General features: G+C 42.7%; 1 protein-coding gene across 2 annotated transcripts in view; it reads right to left on the reverse strand.

The window, feature by feature from the left end:
- LOC124407804 (CUGBP Elav-like family member 4) overlaps positions 1–21184 on the reverse strand; it is a 514861-nt gene that overhangs the window by 454793 nt on the left and 38884 nt on the right. Inside the window, exon 2 of one of the 2 annotated variants that reach the window (XM_046884336.1) lies at positions 18334–18416. In XM_046884336.1, coding sequence (XP_046740292.1) covers positions 18334–18416 — 83 coding nt within the window. Of the gene's footprint in view, positions 1–8504; positions 9120–18333; positions 18417–21184 lie in introns of those variants that run through there. The other variant, XM_046884337.1, reaches the window with a different exon arrangement.

Consider the following 21184-nt stretch of genomic DNA (forward strand, 5'->3'; position numbering starts at 1 on the left):
TTATTCGATTCCTCCGCTAGTGGATGAACGTCAAAGATAACGACTTGAGCTTGTTGCAGCGTTCAGAGTGTTAATTGTACAGAAAATCAAAAAATAATTCAATCTCAAAGTCAAAAACGAGATCCACGTTTTGCAAGTCTAATCGACCCCCGTTGTTTTCCGTGCAAGTCCGGTTCTTCCCTTCTCTGTCTAGCTGTTTGACTTTCTTTTTTCCTTCTCCTGATGCTTCCCTCCGTACAATTACAATTCACTTATCCGTAGGTACTTTTTCCTTCTATTAAAGTAAAAAGCTTCCAGTAAATTTTTCTGGGATTCAGTGTTTAATTTTAGTCAGGAGGAATTTTGCCAATTCTTTTTACGCGAGTCCGTATTTTCAGATTACCGGTTTTCGTGACACGTTTTCCGTTGCGCCGGTGTTCTCGTTTCGAGATGCATCCTACATTGTACCGAAAACTGTTCGCAAACACGTCGTTGCACTGACGCTCTGAACATTCAACGTCACGTAATTTAGCCAGAGCCAGTTATCCCGCACCCCTCTCCGCAAAATCTATACCACCGTCAACATAACAACGAAGCATTTATATCAGCCGCAGGTTATACTGCCGACTACCAACCCCCGTTGTCCGCACAGCTCGTGCTTTTATTGCGACCATTTATCGTCGATGGGGCGCGATGATGAAACCCCGGCTTCTTCTTGAGATACACAATCCTCTCGCGTTAGCACGAATCCACAACTACATCTCGAAAAACCAATTCGACAAAGAAAAATCTGCCGTTACCACTGTTCATTGAACTTTGAATAAACGTGAATACGTATGATTGATATTCGGTGAGAAAAATCAGCCGAACGTGTACAGATAAAATACAACGTACACTGCATATATTTTATTATAAATATGTATTGTATTTTTTTGTGTTCGGTAAAAATTTCAAGAGACACAAAGCGGATTTCATGACTATGAAGGATGTTTACTAGGAGTATATTAGTAAAGGAAATGGTTAATTAGATCAGCCGTATTTTGAACGAAAACATCGCATACATAGAAATGATACTTCGTACACTTGATGACTTACGAATGTAGTTGATTTCAGAGAACTAATCGTGGTCAGACGAGTGCACGTCATTTTATCCGCGAATGTGCAATTTCCATTAAAAATCCCTGGTGGTTTGAAAAACGAACTTTTTTTTCCCTTTTTGCGGTCAGGCACCTAGTATACAGCTTGTCAAAAAGCACGTTGCTTTTTTACAGGCCATCTCTTATACGTTCCCTCGTAAAAAGCAAAAAGCAGAATGTTTTACGGACTCGAGAATATTCTGAACGTGCGGCGTGAAATGTTGTGCCATCGCGTAAAAATTTTACGAAATAACGCGTGAGAATCAGCTGCATAAGATTGTATGTATAATGAATAACGAACATGGATGTTGACACGAATAACACTGTTCTCAAAACTGAGGGAAAATTTTTTTCATAAAGATTATCTGTAATTACATAATTGCCAACGTTAATATGTTTGGAAAATGATTTTTCGAGTTGGAAAATCATACACATACCATAGCAGGTTGTATTTAGTAACATAACTTTTAGTTACCCCAAGAATATATAGATCCTATAAAAGAGCAATTAATTTGCGCCCACATTCATCAGACATTCAAGACTTTGAATGAACTCCATTAGCTAGGCACGACAATTCACTGTGCAAAATTTTCATGAAAATTTACTTGCTTTATACCGTAAATGTTGTGATACTATATAGGTGTTAAGATATTCCAGAATCCCGGAGAATGCCTCGGCTAAGTGAAAGTACTTCCATGATGAAGAGTTTGAAGACTTTGAGGAAGGAAAGTGGGAATGGTCTCGTTATACGGGGTCCCGCATTAGCCTAGTTAAGAGAAGCAAAAGGCAACTCCCCATGTCGATGGGTAAGTGGGTTCTTTCCTTCTGTCTTCGCTCTTCACGGATCTTTGCTACTTCGCCCGTAGATTCGTTCGCTTCGTCAAGGGTTGTCCTCTTCGGCGGATGGGGTGAGCGTACGTGGCGCACGTTGGAACGGCACGACGGGAACACGAGGACCAGATTAGACTCGGGCAATCAAGGCAATTATACACTCCGGTGACGCTGACCCAGCTCCGGTCCGAATTCTCGACGTCCGCTAACTTCATCCCACTAAAGGCTTCCAGTTCCAACTCTTCCGCTGGCCGGTGACCCTCGAGAAACTCATCACCGTTCCTGTAATCCCCACGTACGAACCCAAAACGAATGGCGTCCTAAATTAAACCGACGTTGGAACGAGGTCCGCATAGGTATAGGGTGCGTGCACCGAGTTTGACGCCGGTGGGTATAGCGATCAACCATACGCGGATCTTTGCACAGTTGTGTGGGCACCCTGAACGTCGTATAAGTAAGCTGACGTCCGAAGGTGAATAGCGCTGAAGTTTTAATACTCACGTAACTTTACCGGATTTGAAATAGAGACCGAATGTCTATTTGCGGTAAACAAGACTTTTGGTTTTACAGTAATTATCTGGATAGCTTGAGTCAATGATAAATTGCAGATCACGGCTGGGGTGCAGAGTGTAATAAGAAGAAAGTGTCGCCTCTGGCCGGACTGCTGGAAAGTATCTTCGTCATCAAAACGGGGGTGGATTCGTCACTCCCCAGAGTCAACGTGGGTTGTTTTTGCCGTACCCAGCTAGGCTGCCTGCCGTCGGAGTCTGTAAAAACGAGTATTACGTCTTCTGGGGATATTATCCACTCGCGAGCGTAGACCGAAGAGAATCAGCGCGAGTCTGGGAGCGGAAAGTGCCGGAGGATCGTTAAATTAGCAAGAGTGTCTTTGAGGGTGTGTCTCGTGCTCCAGCCGAGGCTCGTGCTGCAGCGGAGTTGGCCAGCTTGGCTCATCAGAGCCCCTCTGTTAAAATTATGCCGCTGCCACTATCTCGGCGAGGCTTTGCCGAGCGTAAACTTTCAAGTTTCTGCCCTAGTTTTCCATTTTGCAAATTTATCAAGTTATAACACTACTGCATCAAATAATTTCAGCCTCGCAATCACGCGCGGCTCAACCCTCTCACCTTAGAATTATATAATTTCACCTGCAGTGCCTGCAGCAACTTTGGACGGGTCCCATTTTTGTTTTCAGCACTCCAGCCATTACAGGATATACCTTCGCACGAACTATTCCAACCCGACTGTTAACTCTGAACGGCCGGGTTCAAATTCATCCCCGCAGAGTATCATCCAAGAAAGTACCACCAGGGCAAGGTGTGCAGTTGTCAAGAAGGCAAATTGCGGGCTTAATCAACAAGGAGACTCTGCCCCCGACCACAACCTGCGTCCTCCCAAAGCAGCCGAAACTAGCGACGAGGGAAAACGCGATAGTTTCCGTAATCCCATCTTCTCGCCCCAAACAGGGCCCCTGGGCCCCTGGATCCCCCCACCCCTCTGGATCAAGCCGAAACAAGCTTTGTGCTTCTGCTCCAGTTAACGCACGGCGTATACGGGTTCCGAGCCAGTCGACTGCCCACTTTTGCAAAGGGCGCCGCGATACAATACACCTTCTGTTATAACGTAACGTGGGTTAAAAATACCCGCATGTACGTAGTTCTACAGGCACCCTGAACCTCGGCCGGGTAAAACCGCGAAGAAGACCCGGCGAGCCCGCGGCCCCGGGCTCAACACACGTACGTCGTTGAGCCTGAATTTTTGCCACACCACCCTTCAGACCCAGTGGACATTAATATTTCACGAGATTTAGGCTCAAAGTTACTGCAGCCATCCAGTCAAGCTGAAGTAGGTCGGCGTGGTGGGCAGGTGGGTGTGCCAGGGGTGCTAAAGTGCCGGGGATTCAGGAGGGAGGGAGGGAAGGGCAACAATCGAAGCGCTAGATGCTCTCGAATCAGAAAGGATTTTCAGTGGGATTGTCTGTCACTGTCACGCGGCGCACACACCAGACCTCGCACTCGTCGGGTGTATTTCTCTTCACGTATTCCTGCGTGTTTGTTACAGCTGAGGTTGTATGGACACACCTTAGACGAATACCCATCACTCATCGAGGAGAAGCTCCGGCTAATGTTGACGTAAGTTTTTTCAAAAACAACAAAATCAATGTAACAATACTGCGAAACTGAAAAATACCGAGTCTTTTACCGTGACTCTAAAAAATGTTTTCGCACCAATTTTATTTTAGCGAACGAATTATAAGTTTCAGTTATTGTACTATACGTCGTTGTTTCAATCTTGAATAACTGATCTTATTCTCGTGATCAATGACAATAGAAGATCGAAACGCAGACTCCTCGAGTAAAATGCAGAAGAAGGGTAAGCATGAAATAATATGGGACAGTAAATATTTTGTGGAGAACGTTCGAAATATTTTGAAATTTACACGTTAATATTGGGTACACTAGTGTCAGAGTGAAAAAAATATTTTTCGAATACAATAACAATCATTTACTAAATTTATTTTCTACCGAAGACAAACGGATGTTCAGCAAATACAATTTTACCGTTCGTATTTTTAGTCAAGTAAAGCTTTCAATAAAGTGAATAAAATGAAAACTACGATTCTTTCGTCAGCTCAGTGGAAGTATATTTCTGATTTTACACAATCGATCGTTCGATTTCAACAACTACATTACAATCGGAAAATATATATCGGGGCATCGTTATCCTGGTATTTTTCTACTTTCGTATACCCGGGAGATATTATTCTGATCGTACAAGCTTTGTTCAGTCCGGTAGAGTTGTCGGGTGGTGAATTCGGCGAGTGTAAAGCTTCGCGATAATATCTCGACCGACATTAAACTGTGTGTTGAGTGTTAATTTGTCCAACCATACGCGTGGGTTTGGCGAGAAATTAAAATTATGACCCATATACAGGCGGAGGAAATGTATCGAGGATATTAAAGTATAAAATGAAATACAGTCCGTGATTTCTCCTCGTGTTTGCTTTCTTATTTAAAATACGGCGAATGGTTATGCCGATGCAGGATGGTCGTGATGCCTGATAAATGGTTTACAACTCTGTTATCCAGAAGTTTCACAGATCACGAAGATATATTTTTCCAACGAACCGAATCTATCGATCCACAACCCGGTCGTCAATCGGTGTCTATTTCCTGAAATAGTGCAGCGTATGGATACTTCGACATGTTCCCTCCAAGTTTTATTTTTCCATCCGAAACAGCCTCTCATAGCCACGGGTACATGAGTGATTAAAAATACTCGTTGGAATGTGTGTAATGGTTAAATTCCCGATCTCAAGTGCGCCACCAAAAATACGCGAGAGGCTATCTCGACTGGTGAGCTGGCTGGTTGCTGCTGCCGACACTCGAAAATTCGACAACCACGCTTCAACCGCATATGTTGCACTGTTTTTTCAAGCGAGCACCGCAAGCATGATAAACCATCATCGGCTATTACCACTCGAAAGTTCAGACACGGTGGACGTGTAATCTTGGTTGAGCCAGTCACGAGGCAGTTTCTGCGCTCTCTCGGTTTGGCGGAGTTTGAAATACGAAGATGCAGAGAATTCTGACAGCGGGAGCGGGGGACGTTTATTTAAATTATTTCTTTCCGAGCCCTCTTTGTATATTCCTAATCTAAATATTTACGCGCCCGGCACTGGCGTGAAAGACGATCGAGGTCACTGACTCGACGGGGCACCTCTTTCCTTACCGCCTTTCAAAAACTAACGAAAATTTTTCGTCTACAGTTTGAGTATCATCATATTTTGTACGCCAGCTGGTGCTTCGTGCTACTGATTCATCGCATCTCAGAGATTTGAGATAGCCGTGCCATTTTATTACTCACCATACCATACATGATTTTCGAAAAAATAGTTGCAGCCAAAGCAGCCGAATTTTCCTTACATTCGCGTGCCTTTTGAAGAGCCTTTATACTACTTCAGAATGACATTTCTGAACGTGTTTCTACGTGATTTTTCCCCCATTTCAGGCAATGCTCATTGCTTCACCCTCAGCTTTAATCGCCGTGTCTTTATAACTATATCTAGGCAGGAAGGAAGCGAGAGCAAACGCGGGGTCCGTGCCAAAGTTGGCAAAAAATGTATTCCGAATAGGAAGGAAAAAAAAGGTGAGAGCAGCTGGTTAATTCGTTGAAAGAAGCGGGGAGATAAAAGGCGCAGGATGAAGGCGTGAGGGATGGATTTTCGTACATGCCGCGTTTCTCCCGACGCGTCGCGACGCCCGAATGTGCTTCTTTGCCTGGTCCAGAGCCACACCCTCCAGCTCTGACCCTAGGATTAATTTTCGCCTCGAAAAACCCCTCCGCTAATTGCACGGAAATTAATTGCGAAGTTTAGACCCGGCCTATCTCTTTCTTGACACGGGCGTGATTTGTGCGGGGGATTGTTTGCGCGTCCATCCGGATCGACGAGGCTGCAGTTTGCAGAAATAGTGACAAAACTCCGGGTCAATCGGCACCGAGAATTACACCCAGAAATTACCTTCGCCCGCAGCTGCAGACCGGCTGCGAACCGCGAAGGTTGTCTAAATCTTGCGAAGGCGAAACCACCTGGCCTGCAATTCATGTCCTCCTTTTTTCACTCCACCCCTGTTTCTCGAAAACGTTTTACAACCCACTAAGGCTCTGGCCTGCCAGCCCAACCCACCGCCATTCGCACAGAGGAAATAAGTTTCTGGCTAGACTAGCCACTGGGGGCGCAGCCCGTTCGCCGTTCCCCGTTCTTCTGACTGGCAGCCGTTACATTTTCTTCTAGCATTTCTGTTTTCTACCTTCACGGTGCTTTTCTCCAACTCGCAAACACGGTACGGTTCTCGGTTCTCCAATTTCCCCTTCGCCATCGACGAGTCGTGCTCGAAAGCGTGGTAATAACGTGAAAATACGTACAAGCTTTCTTCGCGTCGTCTTCTCGGTCGGAGCATGAAGAAACGGCACTGTCCTAAAATCTGATTCGTTTGAGTGGTCATCGGCATAAATGCAGTAAGATATGAAATTGAAATGAAGTTTCTCGGTTATCTTTTTGCTTAGTAATTCTGTGTTCAAAAGTTCCGTGTTCAATCTCACCGTATGATTTTTGCTGAAAAACAAAACTTCACTTTTGGATCAGTAGCTCTGCAAATGGTGGTGATAACAGCATTAGCTTGCAGAGCTTTGATAGTTCGTGCTAGGTTGTAGGGCTGATGGTATACCGAGAGGGTTAGTTTTGTGGAAGTTACAGCAAAAGGGGCGCTTTGGGCGAGCATCGCTTTGATCCAGCGCTCAGCGAAAGGTGAACTCGCGGTCTGTCGGGATATCTAGTCCGATTTTAATTAGTTCTCTTAAATTTACCCCTCGTAACAGAAATCTCGTCTCAAGTGCGTATAGAGTGGACGACGAACGGCAGAACGTCCCGAATCTTCGAACGACGAGATGATTGTCATGCAAATCACAACTAAAGCCAACCCAATGAAGCTGCGATATTAACTCGTGAATGGACGTGGAAACGCTTCGAAACGGGAATTAGGAAGCACGGGGGTGATTGAAAAGTTTAAAAGACTCTGTTCGAAGTCGAATCTTCGCTTTTCTTTTTTCCATCCTTTCTTTAAATCGAAATTTATCACGCGTAAATCAACCACTGCGACATCCTTACAGATGTTATCACTCGTTCAACGATGATTCAAATTCGCATCTCAAGAATGGATCAAATAATTACCTTCAGGTAAATTTACGCAGCGTTGCACAAACTTCCAGCTATCAGATTCACTTTAAGAACAATTACTAATGAAATTCGCAAAGTTTGAAATTGAAATCTTCTAATTGTGCTAGATTACTGTATCGAACCGGGCTCAAATATTTCACGAATCTCGATACATTTATGCCAATGATTTATTACATATTTATGTCACATCGATTTGATGATTTAACGATGATTTTAGTTATTCTAAAAACCATCGAAATTACTTAATGAAAATTATTGCTAGAACGATTTTTTTATTTAAAGTAATAATGGGCAACTCGGTATGCTGGACAGGAACTGAGAAACGTAATTTCCTTAGTCAAAATCTTGAAATAAATTTGACTTTGACACTCCGAGCTAAGCATGCTATCAAAATCAAAGTAAGTTAATCAAGTAGAATTCGACATCGAGGCTAAATGTAGAAAAGAAAAAGTAACAGCTGGCTGTGAAGTAATCGACGTTAACCCTCACAAACGAAGTGAGTAAAAACCATCTATTTTTAAATTTTATTTAGATTCGATATTCAGCATCTCCGACATGGATCGAAAACAGGGCACAAACGGCGATGGCGTTATATTCAATCACGCAACTCGTGAAACCAAGTTACACTGAATTTTAATTAAACGAGAAATTCTTTCCGAATCTATACAAAATCGTTCAGTTGCACCCTTGCCTAGTTTGGCAAGCGTCGATACTATTTCTAATAACTAATAAAACACCGTTGAATAAATTCTGTAGTTTTCGAGAGAAAAACTTAATCCAAAAGAACAATAGATGTAAAATCAGCAGGTGTAATCTGCTCTTACCATAAGATCGCCGTAAAGGTACGAGATTTCCGGATAAGTAATGAAGTCAACCATGATGACCTTTTCCCCTCCTGGCGTATGTTATTATTTCTTGATCACAATATTGACAATTCACTTAATAAATTCCACTCTGCTCTCTTATAGCTTCACGTGTAGTTAAAACAGCTTCGTAAACACAAGGCACGACTTCTCAATGACAATCAATAATAGCTTTTTCTTTAGTCAAAATTAATTTAGCGCAACGACTTGACGATGTATCACGAATACGGATCGACTAGGAACATTTGATCAACGTTAATTAGAGCTCGAGACTCTATAATTCAGGTACGTGTATGTACTGAATTTAACGCGACGCCACGTGCTGCACGTTCCTCGTTACACTTTCTCACTGCGCTTTGAATTGAGCGTGGCTTTTATTGCGCAGCTATCAGCTGTACGCTTCTGCGCAAGTTCACCTCGCGCTCGTAAGGTTGAAAATTGTTAGAAACACGCGTTTCCTCCCGACTAGACTTCTCCGCACCGATTGAGATATTGTTAACTCTGAAGCGATCGAACCACCGGTGACTGTTTCGACACTTTCATCTCACTACTTTGACGATCACTGTTGATGAAATTTTTATCGCGAGTGGTCAACAGCTGGCGGCACCCTATAGCACTACCAATTTAATATTGACGTACGCCTACCGTGGTTGCAGCGAGTGATTTCATTCACATAATACTCATTTTTTGGGTGAAAAAAAAGAGGAAAGAGAAGAGAAAGATGTGGAAAATGATTTTTTAGGCTATATTTACAAAGTAAGCATTCACGAGCGTGAAACCTTTTTTTAGCCACTCTCAAGTACACGGACGTATTTACATGCCAAGAAATTTGACCCCTTTTGATTCGCACAGCACAAGGAACACGGAGAAAAACACACACCCGCACTACGACACACGCGACACGTGACGAGCTGTTCAGCAAAATACAAATACCGCAGTCCGACAACTTTCCAAAACAACGACGAAAGGTCACGAATTAGGTAGAACAGAAGAAGAAAAATACTGTTCCAAATTCTTCCTTGTCTTGTAAAATCAGCTCAAGTACGACACCCAGCACGTTGTCATAGGCGGTTAATTTTTCCCGCGCAAAATTCCTCTCGACGCCAAATTCTTGTCACATAGAAAGAGTTGTACGTAGGTGAAAGCCGGCGGTATCGTAGAGGAAAGCCGCCGCGAATGGAAAGTGATATGCAGTCGTCGGAGGATGCGGCGAGATGCGATGCCACAGTATGCGAGTCGCGGGGCGCGCAAGCTCGTGATTTAACGACGAAAGGACAACGCCGCGTAAGGGCAGAAAGGGCGGCGCGAAACTGCGACGCAGCCCAGAGTCAAGCCAGGATTTTCTCCACGGCGGTGGCGGCGGCGGCGGCGGCGGAGGAGGAGAGCCGGTGGAAAGCGTTGGAAGCGTTGGAAACGGTGGAAGGAAGCTGCCGCCCGCGAGTCCACGAGGCGCGCACGAGGGTGGAGGCACTTGTTCGGAGATACTCGTCGGGGCTCGGGGCTGATCGGTGCGGCGCCGCGACGCGGGGCGTCGCGAGGGGTGCGAGCGGACACGGAGCCCTCTGACTGCGTCTATCGGCGACGGGCGAAAGCACGGCGAGGCTGCGGGAGGGAGCTGAGGGAGGAAAGCGGAGAACAGGAGGAGAGCGAGCTCGGTCACTCAGGCGTCGCCGCCTGCACGCCTCTGGCCGCGCCGCGACGCCCGCCGCCTCCACCCCTCGCCCCGCACTGCGTACGTTATTATCCAAGCAGAGCCACGTCTGTATAATGCCACCCGGACGCGAGGCGATAAGGATCCCCCAACCCCGTCGTTCCCTGCCTACCTCACCTAGGTACCGATAGAACATATTCGGTCCGTTCTATTTCTGCGCGAAATCAATCCGCTGATCCTCCGCACGGTTATGAATGTTGTTATATACTGAGGAGCAGAGTGTTTTCGCGAATCCTGGTTTTTTTTAGTTTTTGTATAGTGAATTGCAGAGGCGAAAGCAATGCTTGACAATTCGGGGGAAGGAAATGTTTCGCGGATCGGGAAAATGTATCCGGTATCAGGAAAAAGGTTGTTATGAAAAATTGTGACAAATTTCTTAGAGATGGTGAGTGGAACGTTGATAGTGAGAATCGAATTTTATCACCTTTCACCAGTGGTCGTTACTAGTTTATACCGTATGAAAATAATATTCGATCAAACCAGGTTAATGGAAACCGAAAATTTGAAACTCGCACAATTAGGCAGATTAGGTCATTTCATCGTCAGCTGACTGTAATCATAAATGGGGGAGGATGAAGTTCCGAATTTGAAAAGTTCAGAAAATCCCTAATTCCGAATTATTTGATGATGAAACTTGAAGTAAAGAAATCAAACTTTTACGAAACAACAAAGTTTCGAAATGCAAGATACCGAAAATGCAAGTTATTGTAGAGCTAACTTCCTGAAGGTAAAGCCCAAAATTCCGAAAAATAAAGTTTCGATAGAGTAAAATTCTGGAAATGGAAATAATTCGGCATTTTAACCTTTTGGAATTTCGTCTTTTCTGAACTTTGCACTTCGAAACTTTGATGTCTCGTCAAAGTTTGATTTCTTTGCTTCGAGTTTCGCCACAAAAAATTCGGAACTTGGCGGTTTCAGAATTTTTCAAATTCGGAATTTCAACCCTCCCTTCGTCGACCTTCCCTGAATATCTTATTCTCCCACTAAACGCTATTCCTAGGCTTCTAGTAAATTATCAAACATCCCATTGAACGATTACTGTGTGAGGGATAGCAAAGAGAAGAAAAAAACCAGCGTTCCAGCTTACACAAATAGATATGTTACGTAAATTCAGTATTCAGGCTAGATACTCGTAGGCGATGTACACTGTGACGTATTTCGCCTGGAGCACAGAGCTAAGATTGTCTGTATATATACATCAATTTATAAATAAGTCATTTCTTTACTTCGCCGCATAAATTTGTGCCGATTATACAGTCCTCTCAACTACGGACGTCTCAAGTGTATACTGTATTTTGACATTGTGAATATACGTAGGTAAGAAAAAAAAAGATGAAAGTCTGAAGAGCCTAGTTTAAAGCAAGGGCATAAAATGCGAATACAAAATGAGTATACTCATCGTCAGCGAAAAGCGGGCATAAAAAAAGTGCGACAATCACCACATCCCAACCTCGTCGTGTCATCGTGATAAAAAAAAAAAGTAAAGATAGAAAGAAATCGTCTCAACGCTCCGCTCGTATCTGTTGCGACAAAGGATATTGATTATACTTACGCAGAAAGACTGCGAAGCAGCGGCCGCATTCTCTTGGATTATTTATAGTTCTAGCGTTGAACCGTTAAGGCTATGCAGCGTCGTTAATATTCTTCGGAATAGAACGTAACGCCTCGTCGAATCGAGCTGCTGTGGGGTGGCTAAGAAGTCGAGCCTTAATTAATAACTGAGGGGCAGGTTCCTCCTGTAATCGTCAAATTCACGCGACCCAGCGGCCTCACGTCCCAAACCGCAATTGAAATTTGGACAACACCCATAAATTCCCTTAATATCAGCCGGGAGGGGGGAAAGGAAGGTACACGTGAACGAATAAGAGGGCGGTGGAGATGGGCAGATACAGATACCCTTGTCACGAACAACTGGATTTTTTAGTCCCACGGAGACACCCACGCGATTGAGTAATTTATCCAAACCTTTAAGCCACTCGGCGTCCCCCAATTCACCAACTCGAGTCAGCCTGGGTCTTGAATTCTTGGTCTGTCCGAGTATTCTATGCGGCACGTAAGAATTTTTGGCTTCCACGCCGCTGCATATCATTAACCAGGTGAATGCTGTATCAGACCAGCGTGGATCTTAGGTGGATCCGACATCGCGATAAGAACCGACGAGCGATCACGCGATTAAGTAGTTTACTCACATCGGATGTGATGAATTTCGGGGATGACCGCCTCGCGTTATCCTCCCACGTTGTATGTATCTAAAGTCTAAAATTAGCCGTGAAAATCTCACGGCCTTTTGTTACACGGTGAATGATTTTTATAACCTAATCCCAAGAGCGGCTTCAATCTCCAGAAAATTGAATTGCTTTCGCATCGCTCAGTTGCGTTACTGTGGAAATTCGGTTCTAAAATGATTCCGTGTAGGTCGCGAGGTCCGGTTCAAAATTTCGGAGGTTTCGACCGCGGCTTAAGCCGTTACTTCGCGTATAGAGCTTTCCATATTTAATTCCTGTTTATTTACCTTGCCGCGTCTGCCAAGCCTCCGCCCGGAGATATCGTTCCTGTGTTGGTCGCTGGTGTTAGTCTAGCGTAGCCGACTGAAGCCTAACATTAACAGATCGCCAGATGTTCCTGCGGTTTATCAGAATTTCACGTGTGGTGGAGAAAATGGATCAATTTTTTCACACTCCCCCTTCACCCATAAGCTGATCCGATCGAATTACCACGTTTGCGAGGAGAGATGGTTACAATTTCTTTTTTTTTTCTTTTCTCTTTTGCATCGACGATTGATTTATATATTTACATACGGTTAAATTATGACCCTCCCCCCCCCCCCCCTCACTCCTTCTCCAACCTTTATAATAGCAAACTCACATTCATTCGCATCACTAAACTATGTTCAGGTAAAACGACAGAACTTTTATGGAAGGATATTTTCTGGTCGATTAAAAAATCACTTATATATATATATATGTTGTGGATGTTGATCCGGTTGAAAAAGCATATTATCGAACTCTTGATAATGAATCGCAACTTGATCCCTCGTCAACTCTTCTGATGAAAGACGACGCCGGTGTAATTGCGGATACTGGAGAAAAAATTGATTAGCAGAGTACTTGAAGAGTGGATAATTAAGAAAAAAAGGGTAAAAAGGCAAGATCAAAGTAGACAGTTTATCAACGTGAAAATATCCCAAGTCTGCGGTAAAAAGGTGGAGGGAGGGGAGCTGCCGCCCTCGAAGAGGTGGATGGACGTCGAAAAATCGACTGCTCTCGAATCTTCCACTCTACGATCCTCTTCCTCAATCGGGGAATAAGTTTGGAATGGAAGAGGAAGAGACTTTATACCAGGCTACTGCGATTTGGTGATGTTTAAATTTATTCAGGAGTCGGCGTTACTCAATGCTCATTTCGTAACCAAAATTGAAAAACGCCCCTGTTTACTGCTCGCTCCTGTATACATGTATATAAGCGAACTAAATTTATGGCTATTTACATAATTAGGTTTGATTAGCTACACTGGGCGTGTATATATGTATATGTGTGTGTACCGCAGATGTTGTAAATCATCGCGCTGAGTTTTGCTGCGTAAGCAAACTAGACTGATATTACCTGCAGTCGAGAATTATGTTTTGTTAATATCCTTAAATTTTGAGAAACGGCACCTGAGATGCTGACAGACGATTCAAAAAATGCCTTGAACTTTTCTTGTTTCATCTGTATTGTAGTTCAGTTCTTGAAAAAAAAAAATGTAAAACTAGGCAGAAGAATTTAATTCAAGAACAATTAGTCCCTCAGAGAATCTTGAGTAAGCCATCGTGAATAGATGAGTTGAAATTCTGTATGTGAAAGAGCTGTTTCAAATTTCGTCAGAGTCGAAAATTTATAGGATACAAATCTATTGCATACCTCATCGAAATTAGTAATTATATAATAGTCATGACGCTGTATTTAACTTACGCACAAGCTGAGTATATGCTACTGTAGTCCCGAACAAAATCTTTCTCTTACACTAAAATTTCCATCCCTGTATCATAAATTCAAGATTGAATTTCAATAATGATTCGTCTTTAATTTAGTGACTGAAATAGAACAATTTGAGTGTCTTCAGGAAACAAATAGGGCAAAACCGAATTTAATCAGGGGAAAATTTTCCAGGAAACTTGGCATTGTACGTATATAATAAATCCAGAAATACTCGTTCACGTAACGCGTGTATTCAGGGTACGTCATCGGTAAATCATGAAACCCGGGAAAATTGAGCAGCTGCAAAATGAACGTCAAAACATCCGACGGGGTCGCGAACGACGTGACGAAGGTGAGTCGCAGGTGCACGAAGAAGGTGCAAAAAATTCGTTAGTAAAGAATGCCGAGAATTCGAGATGGCGGCGACGGATCGAAGCCCTGTACTCGACGATATCAACCTGAAGGGGAGATCTCCGCGCGTCCGTTTCTTTTCGCATTTCTCGGGGCGGCTATCGGCCGCATTTTACACTTGCAGGAATTATTCCCTCATGCATGGATTAACGCCGGTGAAATACGTCTCGCCGTTCGTTTCTTTACCGAAACACGTCCTATATCACCGTTTCAACTGTCAGATTCAAAGATACATATTTACCGCGGTTACGTGAGACGTGTATGCATTTCCAACCTGTGCAATCCCTCACTCTGGCGACAAACGGGAATGCGGGGTTTTAATCTGCGAAAGAATCTCTCAGACATGTTTGAAATAATGATCGCAGCTTTTTCCTTCCAACAACTGCACACTGCATAATCTGAAAATCCGCGAGTCCCTTTCGTCAAAAATTTATGGTCACCTTGTATCGAGTAATACGCTGCAATAGTTGTCATCACGCTGTCTTCATTGTTATGGAAAACCTAGGAAATTTTTTTTTCACTTGGATAGGGTACTAAAGACATTGAATTGAAAATCTTTGAATATTTCGATATCTGTGAGACACTAATTCAATTGCAAATTCACACAGTATTTCAAGAGAATCGACATATTGTTGAATCCGAAACAGAAAAACAACTCTGATTCCAATATCAGAAAAAATTACCATTTATTGTTGGAAAAATTATTTTTGACAGTGTAAACAATCCGCATCGATTTTGAACTGGGAACGATATAAAGGAGGGTGAAAATCGATGTCTAAGCGTTGTCATTGCTGCAGAAATGATGTATTGTAGTTGAGCTTAAAAACTGAGTGGCAAGATCGATTTTTCAGAACGACTTTCGCCAACCGGAAGCGGAAGCAATTCGTTGCTCTCAGGCTTCAGCACTGTTTTGCCATTCTTCACGCTCAACACTCTTTCTTTCACCGGGGTCATGCACACTGACGTAACCAAAAACTTATAACAATCGAAAGCTAAGTATAGAAGCTCTGCCTGCACGATGCTTTTAGACCAGGTTCTATCGCTCAGTTTCAAAGGAGGTTTAGCGTTCGTTAGTCAAGCGCCCAAGTAAATCACAGGCCCGTTTATGCTTCGTTAAATCACAAACCAGGTGAGTTAGGTTATTCCAAAATCACGATATCGAAACATGCTCACAAACGTTTAGCAGAGCTTGACAGATTGGACAAGAACTTTAGAACTGAATCAGATTAACGGCGGTACTCAACTCGGCTCCTACTTAAGAGACAAAGCGTTTTTCGAAGCATTCCACTGCAAAGAGAAACTGTGACGTCGTTCAATTATGTATCCATTTTCTGCGACTAATAAGCGGTGATTGGAAAGCCAGCTCAGCAGAAATTGTAATTTCAAATATAAAACGTAATCATCCGTTGAATTTTACCTGAATATGAATATATTATGGCTGAATTATTGCTGGCATAAACCTGATGCAAAAAATTACATTTGTAAAAAGCATTGCTTGCGCGAATTCAAGTTGTTTAACCAAATTTTGTCGGAAAAATTGGCACCACCTGAGCTATGCAATAGCTTTATGCGCTTCTGAATAATCGGTGCTACGTTGAATTATGCAGACTTGGTTCTAACCAGAGGCGTCTGCTTTTCGGACCAAAAGAGCTTCCAGATGTTTTTCACCGACGCCGTAACTATCCATTTGATTCAATTGCTCGCAGAGTGCATTTTTACATAACGTACCCGTTGCTCCCGCGCTGCGCTTCGCAGGCCAACATCGACTGAAAGTTATATTCTCCATTTTCTATACCATGTGGTTCGCGTTGGGGAATTTTTCGCATAAAATACTTTCGAATCACGCGCATTGTAAATTGTGTTGCCGAACAGCTTTTCTTGTTTTAACAAACTTTCAATCAACGGAGCAGAACAATGCGGCATTCAGTATTTCACGTTCGTTAAACGAGGCGTATTGTATCACGAATGAAAAATAAAAAAAAATATAGCGCGGCTGCAAAAACTGAAAAACGCTAACCAGTTCGCGAAAGTTGAACAAATCTGAACGAGCAAATAACTGAAAAGTGTTGAAAAATTCACGAGACAAAATCTCGAGACAGTTCACAATTAATTTGTTAATTTTTCCAGAGTAATTTATTTCCTTCCCAGGTCGACGCCTGAGGCTCGTGCGTGTATCTATCTTCATAAAGTCATAACTCTAAGCGAGGCCTCCACCCCGTCTCTCAACATAACATTTAAAACGATTTCCTCTGGCAACAGTGCCAAGACCGCTTCGCTGTTGTTTCGGGAATAGATTAACGAAACGTAACTGCAACTCCCGTTCCTGCCTACGGAAAGTCCTGGAAGTGCAGGGCTGGAAGTGCCAGGACCATGATGCGAATGGCACGCCAACGTATGCCGCAACCTGGCATGCAAATTGGGAACGATGTCAGAGTGCTGAGTGAATATTTTTAGCCCGATGAAAATTCTATAAAAATTTGTTACTGGCTATCGGGATTTCAATTTCTTTGGATGAAAAACAGCCTTAGATGTTCAATAAAGAATAAAGACATACGAGCTTCACTAAACTAGAATGAACTTTCTTCTTCATAGAGAAATGAGCAGACTTCTGCTCAGCGACAGGTTTCTGATATCTATACTATATCCAAGGAATACATAAAGTTGACAGGATATACGGATCTTTCAGAATTCACAGTAATATCGCAAGGTGTGATAAACCTCTTGTTTTATGATTGTGTTTTATTTCATTCGCCATAACGTAAGTCATGGTCGATGACATTCCTCGATAGAATCAAAGTCCGCGGTATTGTGTCAGTAAAAAGAAATACATTCCGATTGTATCGTCAACCCTTAACACTAAAAGTGGGAAGAGAGACACGGCAGTTCCAGCGGTAGTTATCCAATGATGCATTGCATCCTGTTGGGGCTAAACACCGACTACGTGGGGCTCGTCGCGTTTCTAGTAAATATTAAGCAAGAGATTAGCACACTAGACGTGTACACTGCCTCGGTTTACGTGCAAAATTGCAGCGGCGAGATTCAATAAAATTAGACGCTTATAGCTTCAGACGAGGAATGATGCTGTGCTAAGCTTCTGGACTTTGTCTACACTGCCGTTGTATTTACGTATTGCGGAAGCATCGCATTGTGTGAGTAGCTACCCATTTTCAACTAAAGTTATACGAGCTGCTGAATGTTATCGGACTAAGCATATCTTGCGAGTTTTTGAATGGCGATTCGAAATATTGTTTTAAGGAATCCCTAATATGTCAGCTTTTTTAATGACTGTTGAAGTTTAAGACACGGAAAAAAGTTATAACATTGTATTTCGACCGAATTTTTATACAAGAATAGATCAAACAGTGTTCAAAATACCACGTGAGGCTTATTACCCAGATGTAAAAAAAATGCCAAGAATGTATGTTTTGCCCTGACTTTACACTTCAAACAATCGTCAAGCTTGTGCCATCATTTTTGTTATTGTTGTAAAATAATAACCACAGAATCAGTATACGCGCTAGTGACTTTGTAAATATAGACCAGCGTTCCTTCTTATGATTGGAAAAATGTTGTTTTTCCAATAATTGTGTTGTAACTTTCATTGATACTGCCGATGGGTACTTTGAACTGCAGTAAAGCTACTCGGTATAATGCCTTCAATTGGGTCACTTTGGACCACAGAATGAAGCAAATTGAGAAATAAAAAACTCACCCCTGGTAAAGTCCGCTTTTCATGTAGAGCGTCCTGGGCGCTGATCGCGCTGTCTCGGCTGTAGTAGGTCAGGAAAGCGCACCCTGTAATAACACACAAGAACCGCTGTGAATATATGATTCATCCATTCAATAAATCACATTTATTTAAATATTACAAAAGAAGTGCTGTCAATGATCCACAATGACGGATAAAACATAGATTCAACGGAAAGATGATAAGTAAAATCCGCTGCATTATTTTTATATTTAAATAGTTAGCTGACCACTTTTGCAATTTACTACATGAAAAGTACGTCCTTCCACTTCGGTCAATCTGTACAATGGATTGGCAGTACCAAGAACTATAGACATGTGTGAAAAGTAAGCTAAATAAACAAATTCGTCACATGTGCTATTATCGCAAAGTATCAGAGTTTCTGCACTTATAGGATTGCAAACAGCTGAGGACTGAAATTCTATTTTCTAACTTAATTGGATCTGTATTGAATTTTGATTAGTGTGGCTACTCTTTTATCAGAAGCCTACTACTTGACCTCCAGATATTTTTATAGACGAGCCTTATTCCTACAAAATTAATATCACGCTTCAAATCATTCCTCGGTGTTTAACTCGCGTCATATGGCACGTACGCCATTTCTGTGCAACAAATACATAACAATATTTTTGACTTGAATTTCGAAAAATAAATAGTAATAGCTGCTGTGGTTTTGACATTATTATGCATGAAGCTTTAATTGCTCGCACAAGCACCAGAGTTGCATCGCGCACAGGACGCGCTTCTGCACGATTACAACGACACATTTTTGAAACCCTCGGTAATTTCATCGATAACTACACGGTGAATTGGCTGTTGTTAAAAGTCGCCCAAGTGCCGTCTGGGAATCTTGAAGAAGAAACTAAGAAAAAAAAAAAAAAAACTAATAGAAACTCTGCATGCAGGAACATACATGCGGGAAGTACACTTTTGTCTGGAAACTCGTTGGAAAAATAAATTCAAGCTCATCAGTGTAAAGATTCTACGCTGAACTGTGTGGAAGCAAAGAGAAGACACGAACATTTTTACTCTTTTCTCTATTTTAATTATGAAACTCGCCGGAAATTCGATAAACAGCTTAACTAATTATACTGTTCAAATCACATCGGGGAGCAGCGAAAAGTCAAGGCATCCGAAATTACAGAACTGAAAATTACTTGTGTTGTATGGAGGAAAAAATTGGGTTCAATGCCAAGTAAAATTTACTCCCAAATAAAAGGGAAGTGTAAGCGGAATGAAGTCTTCAAAGTGCATGTGATCAACCGCTAACGACAGGATCGTTTTCCAAGTTCAACTCCGACTGCGAAGCCACGTGAAAGAGATGCGCGCGTGCCAAGGATCATTCGTCTTGTTGCGGCAAGATAACCAAATGGCGATCAGATATAGGTGAGCCCTTTAAATAAATCTTGAAGACGACGAGGCTGCGCGTAAGTGGAACAAGGATGAAGCGTTCGAACGACCGCAGTGAATACAGCCGATAATGGTCAGACTCTGGCTCCCGCTTAGATTCAGAGGTTAATTATCATTGCTCTAACCTTAACGACGTCATAAGGTTTCTGGTCGGTTCAGACGTGCAGGTACCGATTGAAATCGACCGGAAACCTCTGGCAACAGTGCCTGCATGATAAATTTTCGTGACATAGTATTGCATGCGTCGTAGACTGTGAGCATGATGCGAATTTCTGCAACCACATGAATTTAGTACTCGCAAATTTTGGCGTAGATTTTGTGGAGAAAAATAGTACCACACAAAAATTTTCAGTGTGAAGTCCGAGTAAAGAAAAACAGAGCGGCGAGAGGAGGGGGAGGGAATAAAATATGACAACTGGGGTGAAAAAGCACTGCAAATATGCTGTTGAAGAGTTACGAATACCAAACAGATGGTTCGTTTCATCGATCCTGACACAGTTTCGTAACAACTCGACATCCAACATTTATTTCTAGCTTAGTGAATCCATATAGCGAAGGGATAGGCGGCTGTGCGAACTTTAGGGGATCCTTAGAGTATCGGTTCCACAAAAATACAGTCGTCGAATATCAATATTTCGCGAATCGAAGGCCATTGTAAACGTATTTAAGGTTTATGGCACGTTTGGATTGGGGTGAAAAAGTTTTTTCAACCCAGGACGAGAATATTGATATAAAGTGATAACGGCAACGAGTTTGAAGTGAATTTACCTACCCGTGTAACCCAGGGACAATAAATTACACGAAGAGTTCTCCCCTTATCTGCAGGTGCAGTTTCACTCTACTATAAAGCGGAATTAAACTTTTAAAAGGACGGCTCGAAACTTTCCTGTCCAAATCTCCCGGTAAATCCAACCTGTCCAAACAGGGACTGACTTGGATATATTTTTTATTCAAGGCGTGACAAGAGTAGATTTGCGTGCGACACTTGCGGTGCCGAATTAACTCGAGGTCCCTGCCGCCTGGCAGGTAGGTGTTTAATATTATCTGACGCGACGACCGCATTCGGCGAGCCCTGAAAGTCTTTTATAAATTTTGATACACGTACAGCGACCTCCTGCGAAGCGTGCGATCGACTCACCTGAGCCTGAATGCAATGCGTGTAGATCAGGGAGGAGGAAAATCCTATCCAGGATCTCACGCGACACGAATGGCGTGGGTCAAATACACGATAACGTGACAAATTTGTTGACGTCGGTTGTTCTTTTTCTTCTTTTCCTTGCAATATAAAAAAATCCACGAAACCAATTCAATCTGACCTTCGGTTTCACCCTGCGACGTGTCTAAAGGAAAGCCGAATCGATCACTGCTAGGTAGGTACCAGCGACATTTTTATCATACCTACTAT

The sequence above is a fragment of the Diprion similis genome, chromosome 6 (genome assembly GCF_021155765.1).
Source record: "Diprion similis isolate iyDipSimi1 chromosome 6, iyDipSimi1.1, whole genome shotgun sequence".
Taxonomy (NCBI): Eukaryota; Metazoa; Arthropoda; class Insecta; order Hymenoptera; family Diprionidae; genus Diprion; species Diprion similis.